At 36.4% G+C, this 18022-nt stretch overlaps 2 protein-coding genes across 8 annotated transcripts in view; one reads left to right on the top strand and one right to left on the bottom strand.

Moving 5' to 3' along the window:
* Nucleotides 1-10514, top strand: part of SIRT1 (sirtuin 1) — a 31747-nt gene extending 21233 nt beyond the window's left edge. For both annotated transcript variants that reach the window (XM_045783304.2, XM_045783305.2), the window contains 3 exons: nucleotides 1605-1791; nucleotides 3852-4415; nucleotides 8930-10514. In XM_045783304.2, coding sequence (XP_045639260.2) covers nucleotides 1605-1791; nucleotides 3852-4415; nucleotides 8930-9258 — 1080 coding nt within the window. In that variant the 3' untranslated portion in view covers nucleotides 9259-10514. The remainder of the gene's footprint in view (nucleotides 1-1604; nucleotides 1792-3851; nucleotides 4416-8929) is intronic.
* Nucleotides 10515-14571: 4057 nt separating this feature from the next.
* The window catches only part of HERC4 (HECT and RLD domain containing E3 ubiquitin protein ligase 4), a 129858-nt gene continuing 126407 nt past the window's right edge, over nucleotides 14572-18022 (bottom strand). For all 6 annotated transcript variants that reach the window (XM_087863074.1, XM_045783296.2, XM_045783297.2 and 3 more), the window contains 2 exons: nucleotides 16679-16781; nucleotides 14572-15240 (listed from right to left, as the gene is read on the bottom strand). In XM_087863074.1, coding sequence (XP_087719200.1) covers nucleotides 15032-15240; nucleotides 16679-16781 — 312 coding nt within the window. In that variant the 3' untranslated portion in view covers nucleotides 14572-15031. The remainder of the gene's footprint in view (nucleotides 15241-16678; nucleotides 16782-18022) is intronic.

The following is an 18022-nucleotide window of genomic DNA, read 5'->3' as shown; positions in this document are numbered from 1 at the left end:
TTCTCCTCACCTCCTACCTTACAGAAAGTGGTTACTTTTCTGTTCATAGAGTTGCTATTTTCTTTGGTCTCCTGTTGAGTTTGTAGGTGTTCAGAATGGTTTGATAACTATGTAGCTGAATTCCTGGGACCAGACAAAATTTAAGTCTCCTACTCCTCTGCCATTTTTCTAGCCCTCCCCCAAGAAAGATCTTTTTCTTCTTCTTTTTTTTTTTAAAGATTTTATTTATTTATTCGACAGAGACAGAGACAGCCAGCGAGAGAGGGAACATAAGCAGGGGGAGTGGGAGAGGAAGAAGCAGGCTCATAGCGGAAGAGCCTGATGTGGGGCTCGATCCCATAACGCCGGGATCACGCCCTGAGCTGAAGGCAGACGCTTAACCGCTGTGCCACCCAGGCGCCCCTTTCTTCTTTTTTTCTAAAAGTATGTGGTACAGAAAGATTCAGGAAGATAGTATTACCATTGGGAATTCTGATGAAATAAATATACAAGAACCTTTTAATCCCTTAAGTTTTTTCAACTTTGCTCTATAATGTCTGTGTCTCTAAAATGATGAAATTGGCTTAATATCTAAAAATAAAAAATCGTACGTGAGGTGTTGCTATATTAGAGTTTCTCCTACTTTGCCTTTTTAGTGCCTGTCGGATTTTGAATCTTAAATTAGTTCTTGGTAATCCTTTAAAACATTTAAAAAGTTATTTTAAAAGGTATTGCATATATGATCACTGTCCCCCAAAAAAGAAATATAGGAAAATAATGGCAGAGAATAAGAACCATCCAAATAGAAATTTTATGTGCCTAGTTGCATATATAGTTAATCATACATAATTATGAGTGGAAAATATCATATTAAAATGGAATTTTTCTTACATTTTTTAAAAGGATTAAGTCATGTGTGTACATATATACAGATGTTGGTTTTTCTTAATCTGCAGTGGACTCTTTAATATCAAATGTTGGTGTTCATGGATCTTACAATAGCTACATACTTAGATAATAACACCATTGTATTTCATTGTATGTTGATGAAGTCATTGACATTTGACATTGAGGGTTGTATCCAGTTTTCCCTACTATTTATCCATAGCTTTTCTGTTTTCTTTGAAAATTTTTCCCCCCAAGGACTTAAGCACATGGCTCATTTCATATGCTTCTACACTTCAGTTTGAAAACACTTTATGTGGGAATTCTAATTTTTTTTTTTTTTAGATTTTTATTTATTTATTTGACAGAGATAGAGACAGCCAGCGAGAGAGGGAACACAAGCAGGGGGAGTGGGAGAGGAAGAAGCAGGCTCATAGCGGAGGAGCCTGATGTGGGGCTCGATCCCAGAACGCCGGGATCACGCCCTGAGCCGAAGGCAGACGCTTAACCGCTGTGCCACCCAGGCGCCCCCTAATTCTTTTTTTTTTTTTAAGTTTTTAATTTTAATTCCAGTATAGTTTATATATAGTATTTATATTAGTCTCAGGTATACAATATAGCGATTCAACTTTTGTGATAATTTTGAAATGCATTCTTGGGAAGTGTGTAAATGTTGATTATTTCTAACTTGAGTGCTTTCCTTTTTCCTTCCCATCTCAACGAAAATCTGGAACATGTAGGTGGTTCCTCGTTGTCCTAGGTGCCCAGCTGATGAGCCACTTGCTATCATGAAACCAGAGATAGTCTTTTTTGGTGAAAATTTACCAGAGCAGTTTCATAGAGCCATGAAGTATGACAAAGATGAAGTTGATCTCCTCATTGTTATTGGGTCTTCCCTGAAAGTAAGACCAGTAGCACTAATTCCAAGTAAGTTGGTGATGATTTTTAGATTCTTCTACATAGATTACCATAGGTTGTGGGTCTGTACAATGGATCCCAATTATCTTATTTTCTTTATGGTTAAAGAATGGTAAAGAGCCAAACTTTATTTCTTAGGTAATTTTCATATTCGCGAAGATCGGTTAAGCTAACATTTTGGTGCAGGGGTGTGGGAAAGGGTTATCAAAACAGAAGTAATGTCAAATTCTGATTACAGGAAAAATTAAGACAAAGGGAAACAGCTTTTTAGTGGAATGTGTGTTTATTATGACAAGAGTTCGCTTCAGCTAATTTACATACGCTTAGGAAACCGTCCTTTGTGTGTTTTTAGTCTTAATTTGATTATAGTTGTTGAGCTTTCAAATTTAGTTGATTTTAGGTCCAATAAGTTCAAATGTATAGCTAGATATGTGTAATCTAGAAGTGTAATATACTCATGTAAGAGAATTTGGGGGCTCAATAGGATTGGTCTGTTTTTATAATAATAACAGTCATGCCTTGGGGCACCTGGGTGGCTCAGTCAGTGGGGTGTCTGAGCTCAGGTCATAATCTCAGGGTTGTGAGGTCCTGTGCTGGGCATGATGCCTGCTTGGGATCTCTCTCTCTCTCTCTCTCTCTCTCTCAAAAAAAAATTTTTTTAACAGTCATGCCCTGTCATAATCATTGTATGTGGATCAATTTTACCCATAAGGGTGTGTGTGTGTGTAAATGCTCAAATATAATTTAAGTCCCTTTTACTCTCGGGAATATTTAACATATGCTTTTATATTATCTCTTTTTTCTCTCTAGTGAAGAAGCAAGGGGAGAGGAAGATAGAGGGACTAATTCAGTAGCATCAGGTGTACCCTAAAAGGTGAAGGGAGAAAGGCGGGAATATCAAACTTTTTTTTTTTTTAAGATATAAAAAAATTTTTTTGAGAGAGCGAGCGAGAGAGTACAAGCCAGGGGGAGAGGCAGAGGGAGAAGCAGACTCCCTGTTGCGCAGGGAACCTGACACTGGGCTCAATCCCAGGCCTGTGGAATCATGACCTGAGCCAAAGGCAGATGCTTAACCGACTGAGCCACCCAGGTGCCCCCAAACTTTTTTTTTTTTAAGGATTTTATTTATTTATTTTAGAGCCCATGCAAGCAGGGGGAAGAACGGGGGGAGGGAGGAGGAGGAGGAAAAGAATCCCAAGTGGACTCTGCGCTGAACGCGGAGCGCGTCATGGGCCAATCTCAGGACCTTGAGAATCACCATCTGAGCTGAAACCAAGAGGGATGTTTAACTGAGCAACCCGGCCACCCCAAGAATATCAAAATCAGAGAATTAAATTAGAACTCTACATCAGCAATCATATAGGCAAGCCAGACCAAACAGTTGGAAGAAACAAGTTCAGCGCTACAGTTCTGCATCTTTTTCCTACCTACATGTGGTGGCTTTATCAGTGTCAGTCTTCCCAAAATAGCTGTGAAATTCTTTGACAGTAGAACAGAAGGATAAAATTTCATGAATAAGTTCCTTTATTTTTGAGTTATTTTTTTTTCTCTTTAAAGGTAAGCAGAGAAATTCTTAAAAGCTTTATGTGGGGCAGTATAATAGCGTGTGGCTGATACGCAAAGGTAATTTTTAAAAGGTGTAAAACACAGGTACATAATGGTGGAAAATGGACTTGTATGAATTTCCACACACTGTATCAGGAGCTATTTCAGTAGAATAACTGTCACTGTGCCAAGAGCTCTTCTATGCAGTTGACGTATTCTGCCTACAACCTTGTGTGAAAAAGTACTGTTACCACCATTATACAGACAAGGAAATTGAGACACAGAGTAGAAAAGCCTGAGAAGATTGCTCGGAGTAATCAGGTGATGGGAAACAGGACATGGAATTTTATAAAGGTGTTTAACTGCTCGTTTGTTTATTTGATAGCTTGATGAAATGTGATGACTTGGTTAGTAGTGGTGGGTTTCTTTTTTGGTATTGGGAGCATGTTAGATTTTTGCATAGTGTATTGTGGCTTTATTAGCTCCCTTCCCTTTTTCTAATGCATTTTTCATCTTATTTTTAGGTTCCATACCCCATGAAGTGCCTCAGATATTAATAAATAGAGAACCTTTGCCTCATCTGCATTTTGATGTAGAGCTTCTTGGAGACTGTGATGTCATAATAAATGAATTATGCCATAGGTTAGGTGGTGAATATGCCAAACTTTGCTGCAACCCTGTAAAGCTTTCAGAAATTAGTGAAAAACCTCCACGAACACAAAAAGAGTTGGCTCATTTGTCAGAGTTGCCACCCACACCTCTTAATATTTCAGAAGACTCAAGTTCACCGGAAAGAACTTCACCACCTGATTCTTCAGTGATTGTTACACTTTTAGACCAAGCACCTAAGAGTAATGTTGATGATCCTGGTGTGTCCAAATCAAAAGATTGTATGGAAGAAAAGTCACAGGAAGGACAGAATTCTACTAGGAACATTGAAAGTGTTACTGAACAGTTGGAAAGTCCGGATTTGAAGAATGTTGGCTCTAACACTGGGGAGAAAAATGAAAGAACTTCAGTTGCTGACACAGTGAGGAAGTGCTGGCCAGCTAGACTTGCAAAGGAGCAAATTAGCAAACGGCTTGATGGTAAGGAAATGCTGTTGGAGGTATACTTATTTTACTGTTCTGAAGGTATAACTGTTTTAACAAAATATTTGCAAGAAATAAGCAATTTTGGCAGGTTAGTTGAAAGGGTAGCTTTGTACAGCTAAATATAACAGTTGTGTTTTAGAGAAATTGTAAAGTTGAGAATTTAGGCTAGAAAAAGGTTAAACAGTGGTATCTGTATTACAGTAGGGGAAGAAATAGTGTTAAATTGTAAGTGTTCTCAGTACCTTGTGTTCTTCTACGGAATGAGAAGGTAATCTTTGAATTGAGAAGAAAATTGGAAAATAAATTGTACTCTGCCATTGTCTGGTGAGCTTTAGCTGGTAGAACTGATGACTGAAATTTGGGTGGTTACCGTAGGGCAGCTGCTTTATTTTTATACATTATTTGATTTTAATCTCACGAGGTAGGAACTATTATTACTTCTCTGCTGTTGGTGGGGAAACTGAGGACCTTAGAGGTTAAGGACCCTGTGCAAGGTAACAATTAGGATGTGGAAGAGCCAAATTGGATTCCATGTCTGTCCTCTAGAGCCTGTCCTCTTAACCACTGTGCTGTGTTTCAGATCTAGAAAACATCTCTGATCCTTCTCCACAGACTACTAGGAATAGCATCTACCCAGTTTTTTGTTTTAATTGAAATACAGTTGACATGCAATATTAGTTTCAGGTGTACACACAGTGGTTATATACTTCAGGAAATGCTTACCACGGTAAGTGTAGTACTGTCAACACACAAGTTATTACAGCACTCCACCCTCCCTTCCCTTCTGGCAACCACCAGTTGTTTTTAGTCTTTTGTTTTTTAGATTCCACATATAAGTGAAACCATATGGTATTTGTCTTTTCTATTTTTACTTTGCATAATACCTTCTACGTCCATCTTTGTTGCAAATGGCAAGATTTTATTCTTTTTTATGGCTAATACTTCACTGTAGATATACAACACATCTTTATCCATTTATCTGTTGATGGATATTTAGGTTGCTTCCATATCTTGACTATTGTAAATAAATACTGCAGTGAACATAGGGGTACATATGTCTTTTCAAATTAGTGTTTTTGCTTTCTTAAAATACTCAGAATTGCTGGATTTTTTAGTTTTCTAACTTTTTAAGGACCCTCCGTACTGTTTCTCATAGTGGCTGCGCCAATTTACATTCCCACCAGCAGATTATGAGGGTTCCTTTTTCTTCATATTTGTGCCAAAAGTCGTTATTTCTTGTCTTTTTGATAATAGCTGTTCTGACAGGTGTTAGGTGATCTCATTGAGGTTTCAGTTTGTATTTCCCTGATGGTTTTAGTGATGTTAGCATCTTCATGTGTCTGTTGGCCATCTGTATACTGTCTTTGGGAAAATGTCTTATTTGGGGCCTCTGCCCATTTTTTTAATCGGGTGTTTTTGCTGTTAGTTATAGGAGTTCTTTGTATAATCTGGATGTTAACCCTTTATGGGCTACATCATTTGCTAAAGTATCTTCTCCCAGTCAGTAGGTTGTCTTTTTGTTCTGTTGGTTTCCTTCACGTGTAAAATTTTAGTTTGATACAGTCCCAGTTGTTTACGTTTAGGTCTTTAGTCCATTTTGTGTTTATTTATGTATGTGGTGTGGGAAAGTGGTTTTCATTCTGTGTATAGCTGTCTAGTTTCCCTAACCGAGTGAATAGACTGTCTTTTCCCCATTGTGTATTCTTGCCTTCTTTGTCATAGATTAATTGACCATATAAGTCTGGGTTTATTTCTGGGCTCTCTATTCTGTTCCATAGATTTGTGTCTTATTTTTGTGCTAATACCATGCTGTTTGATTACTATAGCTTCATATTGTAGTTTGAAATCAGGGTGCATGATCCCTCCAGTTTCGTTTTTTGTCACAATTGCTTTGGCTATTCAGGTCTTTGTGGTTCCATAAACATTTTAGGATTGTTTCAATTCTCTGAAAAATGCTGTTGGTATTTTGATAGGGATTGCATTGCATCTGTAGATTGTTTTGGATAATGTGGACATTTGAATAATAATTCCAATCCATGAACAATAGTAGGTCTTTAAATTTGTGTTTTCTTCAGTTTCTTTTCATCAGTGTCCTACAGTTCTCAGAGTATAGGTCTTTTCACCTACTCGGTTAAACTTATTTCTAGGTCTTTTAGTCTTTGAGGCAGCTGTAAATAGGATTGCTTGATTTCCCTTTCTGCTACTTCATTATTAGTGCATAGAAACCCAACACATACCGTTTTGACACATAAGAACTCTTTACCAAGTAGTAGGGTGAAAAATCCTAATAAAAGTAAAAAAAAAAGTGTTACATCTTTGTACAACTTAAAACATTAAAACATTAAGTCCCATTCCATTTACAATATATTACTTGTTCAAATCATTTACTATAAATGAATTTTAGTTCATTTGAATAAGCCTTTGCAAGCACCTTTTCCATACCAGACATACTGTAGGTAAGTTCTGCATATACAGTGATCAATCTGTTGATATTTGTGTATAATTATAAAAATAGCTGATTAAACAAAATAGGTGATACTAAGAAATGTAGATGCTAATTGGAGGGGATTAGGTATAGAAGGCTTTCCAAAAACCCAACTTCTGACTTTGGCCTTGAACAGTACTTAAGTAGGGGGGACATCTTCCCAGGAGAAACTAGGAAAAGCATAGAAGAATGCTTATGTTTGCAAATGTGGCAAGAGCCAGAAGTAGAAAAATTGCTGTTTAGGGGCACCTGGCTGACTCAGTTGGTAGAGCATGTGACTCTTGATCTCAGGGTCTTGAGTTCAAGCCCCAAATTGGGCATGAAGCCTATTTAAACCTGTGTAGTCAGGTAAACACTGGTATCTACTATATACAAAGTCTGCCTATGTACTGGAAGACTTTTGCACTGGAGAGTTCTTTTGAGTGTCTTTTTGACAGATGGGTCAAACAGAAAACTCTTTGCTGGCCCCAGGAAACAAAGATTAAACCTGGAGCAGTTTTTAGATACCTGTTTAGGCCTTAAAGGGATAGGCTTTGGAATTACTCCTGAGTTGTCTCAGATCTACCTTGGGCAAAGTTATTTAATCTGTTTCTTAATCTGAAAAATGGGAAATAAAATAACATATACTTCAGCACTGTGAGATTTTAAAAAGATAATTGATGTAGACTGTAAAATTGTAGTTGTTAAAAACAAAGTACCACACTAGTCTTATTTTTGTTTACCATGATTTCTGTTGGTGAGATGAAGGTTGAAAAGGAGAATGTGGGAGCATATATGAGGCAAACTTTGAGTCTGTCTTGATGGTTCCCAAGAAGAGGCAAAAACCAAACAGGTACAGGATTCTTGGGCTGAGAAATAGATTATTCTGTTCATCGGGGCTAACGTAGAATGAAGCATTTTTTGGAAGCATGGACCAAAACTATAGTAAAATGCTTAACAGCCATGTGCTGGGACCCCTTAGAAGAGAAAAGAAGTAGCAGATGGGCTTTACTGTTAGCAGCTAGAATACAGGTACTCCCTCTCTCAATCATGGAAATTAATACTAGTAGCTTAGAAAACTGAAGAATACTGTGTATTCTACCCAAATAGAAGGAAGTACATAGTTTTCACACTGCAATTTGTGATCTGTTAGTGGAATGTGAAATCAATTGTGCGGGTTCAGATCAGAATTGTTATGCACATACTACGTTGTTTCAAAGTGAGAACCTCAGTCATGATGGGATATAAAGTTTGAAAGCCATTTTGAAGAGAAACCTAGATATGCATGGCAGATGGCGCGTCACTTCAGGTAGTAACTATGTTAATAGTGCCAGGGTTTTGTGAATCAGTCTGGGATATGGTGCAATAAATACGACATTTATGATGTGTAGAAACAGGCTTAAGTTAGAAGTTACTTGTTCTTAATGCTACATCAGTGTTTCTCATACTTTAATGTGTCTAGGACTTCTGTAAGAACAGATTCAGATTCAGTAGGTGGGTGATGGGGCCTGAGAATCTAAACTTCTAATAAACTCTCAGGTGATGCCATTGCCTGCAAACTATACTTCTGAGTAGATGGTGAAGCCATTATGGAATTAAAACTATTTGATAACAAAGGTGCTTTGAAGGCATAGTATGTGCTTTAGAGAACATCTATTCAGTGAACATGAATTGAGTAATGTAGGCAGGCCTGGGTATTTCATGTCATGAGTTCTGTTCAAAGGAGTTGGTTAAATAACCTTTATTGAACGTGGTTCTCTACATTTATTCATACTTAGTTGATAGTTGTGAAAATTACTTAATTTTCCAGATGAGGAAATTGAAGCATAGAAATTAACTCCCCAAATATACAAAACTGGTTGGTGGCAGAACTAAGATTTGCAGCTAGGAGTGAGCGAGCACTTTGTTTTTGAAGAACACGACAGTAATAGTTTCTAGTTAACGATATTCAGGTAAAAGGCAGAGCTGGAAGCTACAATCAGACCAAGTTAGTCTTAGAAAACTGGGAATAACTTATCATTTCTCTTTTATTCCTATATTTCAGGTAACCAGTATCTGTTCTTACCACCAAATCGTTATATTTTCCATGGCGCTGAGGTATATTCGGACTCTGAAGATGACGTCTTATCCTCTAGTTCTTGTGGTAGTAACAGTGATAGTGGAACATGCCAGAGTCCAAGTGTAGAAGAACACTTGGAGGATGAAAGTGAGATTGAAGAATTTTACAATGGTTTGGAAGATGAAGCTGATGTTAATGAGAGAGCTGGAGGAACTGGATTTGGAATTGGTGGAGGTGATCATGAGGCAGGCAGTGAAGCTATATCCATGAAACAGGAAGTAACAGACATTAACTATCCATCAAACAAATCATAATGTAATAGTTGTCCAGGTACAGGAATTGTTCCACCAGCATTAGGAACTTTAGCATGTCAAAATGAATGTTTACTTGTGAATTCAACAGAGCAAGGAAACCAGAAAGGTGTAATATTTATAGACTGGTAAAATAGATTTTTTTTTTCCATGGGTAATTTTTAACTTCTTATTTCTGTACTTGTACACTCAACACTAACTTTTTTTAAAAGAAGGGTACTAAGTATCTTTAATCACCTGTTGGTCAGAACTTTTCTTTTAAAGGTTCATTTGTATGATATATCCATATGTATATATAATTTTGTTCTTGCCTAGTGAGTTTCAACATTTTAAAGTTTTCAAAAGCCATTGGAATGTTAAATTAATGTAAAGGGAACAGCTTATCTAGACCAAAGAATGGTATTTTCACACTTTTCTTTGTAACATTGAATGGTTTGAACTCCTTAAATGTCTGTTCTGCTAAACTTTTGATTCTTTATTAGCACAATTACCTATTTTTAAACACTGGCATTTTCCAAAACTTGTGGCAGCTAACTTTTTAAAAATCTCAGTGTGTAGAAGGAAGTCAACAATATGTGGGAGAGCACTCAGTTGTCTTTGCTTTTTAAAGTAAGACTTGGTGCTAAGAGTTTCAGGAATATTGTGTTGAAATGAAGATGGCTTTTGTACTTCCTGTGGACATGTAGTAATGTTTATATTGGCTCCTAAAACTAACCTGAAAAAAATAAATGCTTTGGAAATGTTTCAATTGCTTTAGAAACAATAGTGCCTGCCTGGGTACCTTTAGTTTCAAGAATATTTGCCCTTGTTATTTAAATACCTATCACTGTGGTAGAGCTTGCATCGATTCTTTCCCACAAGTATTAAACTGCCAAGATGTGCATATGCAAAGCCTTTATGAATCTATAATAATGGTACTTCATCTGGGGAGAGTGTAATATTTTGGACCACTGCTTTTCTTTTCCATTAATGAGGAGAGCAACAGGCTCCTGATTACGGTTCCAAAGTACTAAGATGTTAATTATAACTCAGCCAGTAAGTACATGTCTCCTGTTGGGAGAATTTGGTGTAGTAGACACCAAACTGCTAGCCTAGTATTATGGAGATGAACATGATGTAACTTGCAATAGCAGAATAGTTAATGAATGAAATTAGTTCTTACAACATCTTTATTTAAAAGCTTAGCCTGCCTTAAAACTAGAGATCAAACTTTTTCAGCTGCAGAAGCTTCTTAGCCTTTCAAAAAAAAAAAGTTCATACTTTATAAAATGGCACAGAGCAATTTATTTTCCAGACCTTTACCCCACATTACTCCCAAATTAATTATAAAGTATTCCTATGTTGCTTTAGTATTTATTACAATTTTTAAAAAGGGTTTGAAATATAGCTGTTCTTGAAGCATAAAATACCCAGCTATGACCATTACTGCCAGAGAGAAAAATTTTTTTGAATGGCCATTTCCCTACCTAAAAGATGTTTCAATCTGAATTTATTTGGCTAGACTAAAGAATGCAGTATATTTAGTTTTCCATTTGCATGATGTGTGTTTGTGCTATAGATGATATTTTAAATTGAAAAATTTGTTTTAAATTATTTTTACAGTGAAGACTGTTTTCAGCTCTTTTTATATTGTACATAGTCTTTTATGTAATCTACTGGCATATGTTTTGTAGACTGTTTAATGACTGGATATCTTCCTCTGACTTTTGAAATACAAAACCAGTGTTTTATACTTGTACACTGTTTTAAAGTCTATTAAAATTGTCATTTGACTTTTTTCTGTTAAATCACATTGTTCAAGGTATAAAATTGTATTCGTAGATAATCTGTACAGCTTTGAGGGCCATATTAAGATGCTTTCTTCTCACATTTCTTCAACTTATGAGTCTAGCCACAATAGTAAGCAAACCCTGATACTGCTGGTTGTAGCAGCCGGTGCTTCAGAACTAATATTTCAGTTCTAGGCCCAGGAACCTTTGTAGGTGAAAGGTGGGGGAAAGGCAAGGCAGGGCCTAAGAACTTGACATACGGAAGACCTGACATAGGCTCAGACTTCAGTATTAGAAAGACATACTAAACTCGAGTATATGTGCTATAAAAGCATAGTGCTTCACATATAACACAAGTCTTAACACAGGAAGGTGTGGACAAAAAAATGACTGTGGTATGAACTTTGCAAGGCTGACATGCAAACCTTAGTCCATTCAAGTTCTTGAGGGACAAAGTGTACTGTCAAGAAGCCAGGAACAGGCCCCTTAGAAAGTGTATGTAATGAATAAAGCCTTGACTGGTAGAGTTCCCTGCTCTCAGGACTCTTGCCTTCCTCACCAGCTTTGGAAGTGAATTTTAAAATAGTACTCTGCCCTGGTATGTCCTGTTTTCACTAGAAAATCACACCTTAAAAAGGTGGTGTTTGGTCATTTTAAGTAGTTAAGTACATGTTCTGACAACAGCTAATTTTAAGGCTTATATTCAGTACTATTCCAAGTCTCCTTGGTTAATACGGTATATATTTCACTGGTTGTAAAACCCTAATTAAACACGATGGTTTAGTTAGCATTGCTCTTTGTGGTATTGAAAATAATGATGTGCTTTCATCAGAGGTGTTTTACGAAGCATTATTTGGTGAGTTCTATTTGAAAGAAGTCTCAACTCCTAGGCTTGTACCATAGGAAGGCAGGGTGTATGCACACCATAACTTATCTTCAGAAATGAACAAAGTCTAAAGACTTAAGCTAGGATGTTACCAATAGTATGGAGAAATGGTCTAATGACCTCTTCTCCCCGCTTTGAGTGCCTCTCAACTGTGACTATTAAATTGCCCGGGAAACTTAAAAAAAAAAAAAGAAAAAAGTATAACCTGGGCATCACTCCTTAGAACATTTAATTGGCATAAGAAGGCCTGTGCATAGTATTAAAAAAAAAAAAATCCAAGTGATTTGTAAGTATAGCAAGGGTTGAGAATGGAAAAAAATAGGGGAGTTCCCTTCTGCATGTGACACTCCATTTCAGCGGGGCTGGCCTCACAGAGAAGGTAGACTTCATGAAACAAGGTGACTATTCTCAATTTATCTGTGGAAGTAGTTCACCAATTGGCAAACAGTGGCAAGAACGGGCTATTGGGGTGCTTGGTGGCTCAGCTGGTTAAGCGGCTGCTTTCAGCTCAGGTCATGATCTTAGAGTCCTGGGATCGAGTTGGGCTCCCTGCAGCTCCCCCTGCTTGTGCTGTTAAATAAGTAAAATTTAAAAAAAAAAAAAATAGGGAGTTACTGAAATAGGGTGAACTCCTTAGTAAAGGAAACCATAAGGAGTATGGATGGCCAAAGCTCAAAAGAAGCTGGAGAGTGCCCTTGTTCTCAGCTCGCCATACACTCCTTCAGGGGACGACTGCCCTATTACACTTTGAGGACTTTTCGTTAAACTAAATGCAGTAAAAACCAAATGCAAGAAAGGCTAGGACTTTATTGTAAGTCTCCAGTTTTAAAAAACAGCATTCTGGTTTTGTTTCATGCAATGTGTGTCTTGGTTCTACCACTTTGGTCAGTCTGAACAATGGCTATTGGTTAAAATCACTACTGAACCAGACCAGTGGTAGATCTGTACGGAAGCCAAATATTTTCACGTTTAGTCCACTGCATAATCACAGTCCTTACAATTTAGTGAACTTAGCATTTGCTTACTTTCTACACTAATCTAAAAGCTCAAGATATTTTTCTTGCTATTTTTTTTTTTTAAGTAGGCTCCATGCGCAGCGTGGAGCCCATTGCAGAGCTCGAACTCACGACCCTGAGAACAAGACCTGAGCTGAGATCAAGAGTCTGATGCTTAATGAGCCACCAGGTGCCCCCTTGCTATCTTTAAAAAGCAAGTAGCAATTTGAAAAATCTTCAATGGCATTTTAATTTTCTACCATTAATCTCCTTGCTGTTAATACTACTTACTGTATGTCTGCAGCAACAGAGGGAGAGGAGTATAAGACTTACCCAAATTAAGCCTTGTACTGTTGTGCTCCCAGATAAGATGCCAGGTCCTTGTTAAAATATTTGTTCAATGAAATCCATCTTTATTAATCCAGAGTGGCTGCTATTTCACAGATCAGCTACATAACATAGAGGTTACTAAAAAAAAAATCACTTGACACATACACGTGTGTTTTCAATGTGAACAATCACTACCCTCAAGAAATGGATGCACAGGGAAACAGTTCAAAGAGTTTTCAGAGGGAGAGTGCTACTTTGAGCTAAATTACCATATGTGAGAATACTGTTTAAGGCCTTCTATCTATATAAAAAAGACATCTATAGCTTACCAGTGGAAGTTTTTAAGTTAAGCTGAAAAGTACAGGTCCACAATCCCGTCTCCAAAACCCTTGGGCTCATTTGCATTTTGGAATTACGAAGGTTAATGAATTTTTTAAAGCACCCCACAGGGGTCTGCGGCAGCACCTAAGATCAAACACACTAAATAAATCAAACCTATTAACATCACCACAGTAAAATGTATAATTAGTCCCATTTAATACCATAAATAATAGCCTCAACAATTCAAGTTTTGCTGCAAAATGAAATCACAAATTTTTTTCAGACTTGTTCTGGATTTTGTAATTAAAGCTAAGAAAACTGGAGACCTCTGTAAAACAGACAATTTTGTATGGCAATGGTAATACTCATACCAAAATTTAAAAGACCTTCCCTGAGACACAGGAATTTTGAATCTTACATGAGAACCACTGAAAGGGTAAATATTAAACCAATAAATCTTTATTACTTAAACAATTTTCACGGCATTTTAAAAAATAAATTTAAAAAATAAATATTTGCATTATAGCAGAAAGTCACACGTGTTGCATCAACTCAATCACAGGAGATAACTAAGCATCAGCACCATAAAAACTGTTAAGATTTGTTCCTAAAAGTTCAAGGAAATAGTTCTAAAGCATTGAAAATTCTGACTAATTACCAACCTGCAGCATCAGTAGTTTTGGAAGCTATAAGCCAGTGGTTGGGGTTGGTTCTCATAGTAGCCAGTTTCTATTCCTGGCAGCTGTAGGACAAAGTTCTTCCAGTACTAAATAGTAAACTTTCTGATAACCTCCCATTTATCAGTAGCATCACCAGGTTCACAAAAGGAAAGAACTACAAGTTATTTGGGTAACTCCTATTTGTAATTTAGATTTGCAAAAGGATATTTATTCTAGTAAAAAAGCAAAGACTTTCATTATGCTAATTTTTTTGCTTTTATAGATTCTCAGAATAAGATTTAATCATAATTGTTAATCCTTTTAGTTCAGTTCAATTACAACCATAGAAACTGTACTGGTATTAGAACATAACTATTTTATTACAAAACTTAACATTATTTACAAAATGAAAAAATAATCGAATGACTATTGCAGGCCAAAGATAAAGGTTTTTCACTCAGTGATTGAAAATTAAGCAACATTTCCATGCACTCACACACCAGATCATTTGTGAAATATGCAAACTCTTAAAATTCATGTTAGTAAAACTTCAATGTATTCACAATACTTGTATGTTTATTGGAAGATGGCAAAAAAAAAAATCCATGGTTCTGTACAATAAGTTTAATATTAACACAGTTTGTTCATTTTCCTTTAATATTTTTTGGCTTTCATGAATACTCATAGCATCGAACATTTTGCAAGTAAGAATTATAATAGTACCTCTGTCACCTTGCTGAATTCATCACCACAAGAAAAACACAAATAATTAGTTTAATGCTTTTGCAATAAACTGATTAGTTATTATTTCCAAAGTTATATTAAACTGAAGCCTTCATTATGATCAATTGCTTGAATCAGTTTAGAGCGTAGAGTTTCTTTTTCTGTGTATTTTGGAAGATCCAGAAGATTAAAACAGGTATGGGAAACTGGGAGATATTCCTCGCCACCTCCTGTTGACTGGATGACTAGTTTTAGACTCTTCATACCAAGAATAGGAATGCGATCACTGCCTGTCAAAAATACTACCAAGAAAAAAAAAATTATTCAGCCAACCACTTTTATCAAAACAATACAGAGTACCAAGTTATTTAGTACACTCACCATGGCAGACCTTTATATTAACGTTTATTCTAATGTGGAAGCCTATCTCCAGATTTATGGAAGCATGATTTTGGAGATACACTAACTATACATCCATATATTATTTTTTCTTTAAAAAGTGTAATCTTAATGTTAGCACACAAGAGATGCTTAATAAATGTGTGATGAATAAATGACTATTGTCCCTGACAAAACATCTGAGAGCCATTCTTTTGGGAACAGCCATTTAGTCTATAGATCAAATAAAAAATGCAGTTTTGATTATGATTCCTTTTTCAATCTTTTGTTTCTAACATTTTTGAACAAAAATTTATAATGGATAGCTAAAACTCAAATCACTTACAAAAGACTTGTCATCCTTACAATATACAAAATAATTTAGCCAAGATTCTTATTTCAACTGTCAAAAAGAGATTAACTAAAATATTCTTGGCAATAGTAGGAATATCAAAGGGAGCGTCATTTCCTGATGAAAGAGGATGTGGTATCTGTATACAATGGAATATTGTTCAGCCATCAAAATAATGAAATCTTGCCATTTGCAAAGATGTGGATAGAGCTGGAATGTATTATGCTAAGTGAAATAAGTCAGTCAGAGAAAGACAAATACCACATGATCCCACACATATGTGGAATTTAAGAAAGAAAACAGATGAACGTATGGGAAGAGGGAAAAGAAAAAAAAGGAGAGGGAAATAAGCCACAGGTGAGTCTAAAGGATAAAGAACAAACTGAGGGTTGGAAGGAAGTGGGTGGGGGATGGGCTAGATGGGTGAGGGGTATGAAAGAGGGCACTTGTTATGATGAGCACTGGCTGTTAAGTGTCAAAATCACTGAATTCTAGGCCAGAAACCAATATTGTGTTGTATGTTAACAAAACTTAAATAAAAAAAACAAAAAAACATAGGGAGTGTCATTTCGATTCATATTTAACAGATGAAAGACACACAAATTAGGTTATAAATAAGTACAAAATCTTACAAAAGTTCTATTTTCTACAGAAATTCCCAAAGTTTTGATGCATAAGTCAAAAGAAAAAAAAAATGAAGACTGAACAAGGAAAAAAGCTACCCTCCAGAAATCTTTTTAGAAATTCTAAAAGGAACTACAACCCTAGTTGATTGTAATCGGTGTTAGAGTTTGTTTTCATTTGAAAGAACCAATTCTATTTGAGGCAAATTGAATGTAGCTTTCAAAATAAGAATGCAGATAAAAAATTTACTCTAATTGAAAATTAAAAACAGTACCTTGGAATAATACTATAAGGAAAAAACCTTACCCAACAAAGTAATCAATCTCCTACGAAAATAAGTTTAATTCCATTTCCCATAAAACACAGGACTAGTTAGAAATACTTACATAGAAACTGTTTTTTCTTTTCCAATGGTAATTCATGAAATACTTCCCAAAAAATTTTTATCGTTGGATGTTCTGCCCAATACTCCCCTTTGTATTCTGTATTCTAAAAACAACATAATCTTTCATTAATATTAAGTGATGTTAGTTTTGTCTTCAATCTGACAAATTTTCTGTGGCAGTCCGTTTCCACAATGATCTCTGCCTCCTGCTGCTCACGCCCTTGTGTAGCCCCTCCCAGTGTCCAGGCCTGACTCTGTAATCATTAGGATATGGCACATATGAGAAATGCATGACTTCTGAGGCTAAATCATAAAAAACTCTGTGGCTTCAACTTCTTTGACCATTCACTCTGGGGAGAGCTGGGTGCCATTTCAAGAGGACGCTCAAAGAGACCTATGGAGAGGTCCTCATGATGAGACATGAGGCTTTTAGCCAACAGTCTTGTGAATGAGCCATCTTGGAAGGAAATCTATCCTTAATCAAGTCTTCAGATGACTAAAGCACCCATCAGTATCTTAACTGCAATCTCAGGAGAGACCCCTAAGTTAAAACCACCCAGATAAAGCCATTCCTGAAATCCTAACCCACAGAAAGTGAGAAAATAAATGTTCACTGTTACTTTTAAGCCACTAAATTTTGGGGTAATCTGCAGCAATGGAGCTAGTGTACTTCTCCTTTAGAAAAAATACTAGCACTTAGAAAAGGTGAGTAGACAGGCGAGAGGGAGTAAATCTTAACACTGTATTCTTTAAAATTTAGCCACAGTTGGCCTTAAATTTTAGTTCTTAGAAGAACCTTCCAGCATCAGGGCCTTTGGACACACTCACTGTTCCCTCAGCCTAGACCTCTTAGACATATTCTCCCCTTCCTTTGTTCATTAGCCCTTTAGGACTCAGACTAAATGTCACCAAATTCACTCATTGATTCATTCAACAGATATAGAGAGTTTTAGTCAAAATTTGGAGCCCTGGGGAAACTGCAATGAACAAAGTCCTTAACTTACCTTGTAGAGACTACCATCTACTGAGATGCTTTCCCAGATTTGTGTAGCCTAGGTGAAGTTCCTCTTTATATACTATTCACTGAACACTCTTCCTTTGTATTCATCAGAGTTAAATTATTTAATGTCTACCTTCCTTATTACAAGGCAAAGACCATGTTTCAATCTTATTTACTGATGTCTCCCTAATCTCTTGCATAGTACTAGGCACCCATGGCGGCTTAATAAGTATTTGCTAATGGGCTTCTTAAAACTTTGGGCTCCATTTGTAGCCATGATTATCTCAATGACTGATCTCCTGAAATCTACAAAATATTTGCTATTTATTTGTAAATAGGTTTGGA

Source organism: Ursus americanus, chromosome 6 (genome assembly GCF_024610735.1).
Source record: "Ursus americanus isolate L20-20 chromosome 6, mUrsAme1.1.p, whole genome shotgun sequence".
In the NCBI taxonomy this organism is placed as follows: Eukaryota; Metazoa; Chordata; class Mammalia; order Carnivora; family Ursidae; genus Ursus; species Ursus americanus.
Note: the sequence above shows the minus strand (reverse complement) of the source record. Positions and strands in the feature narration are given on the sequence as shown.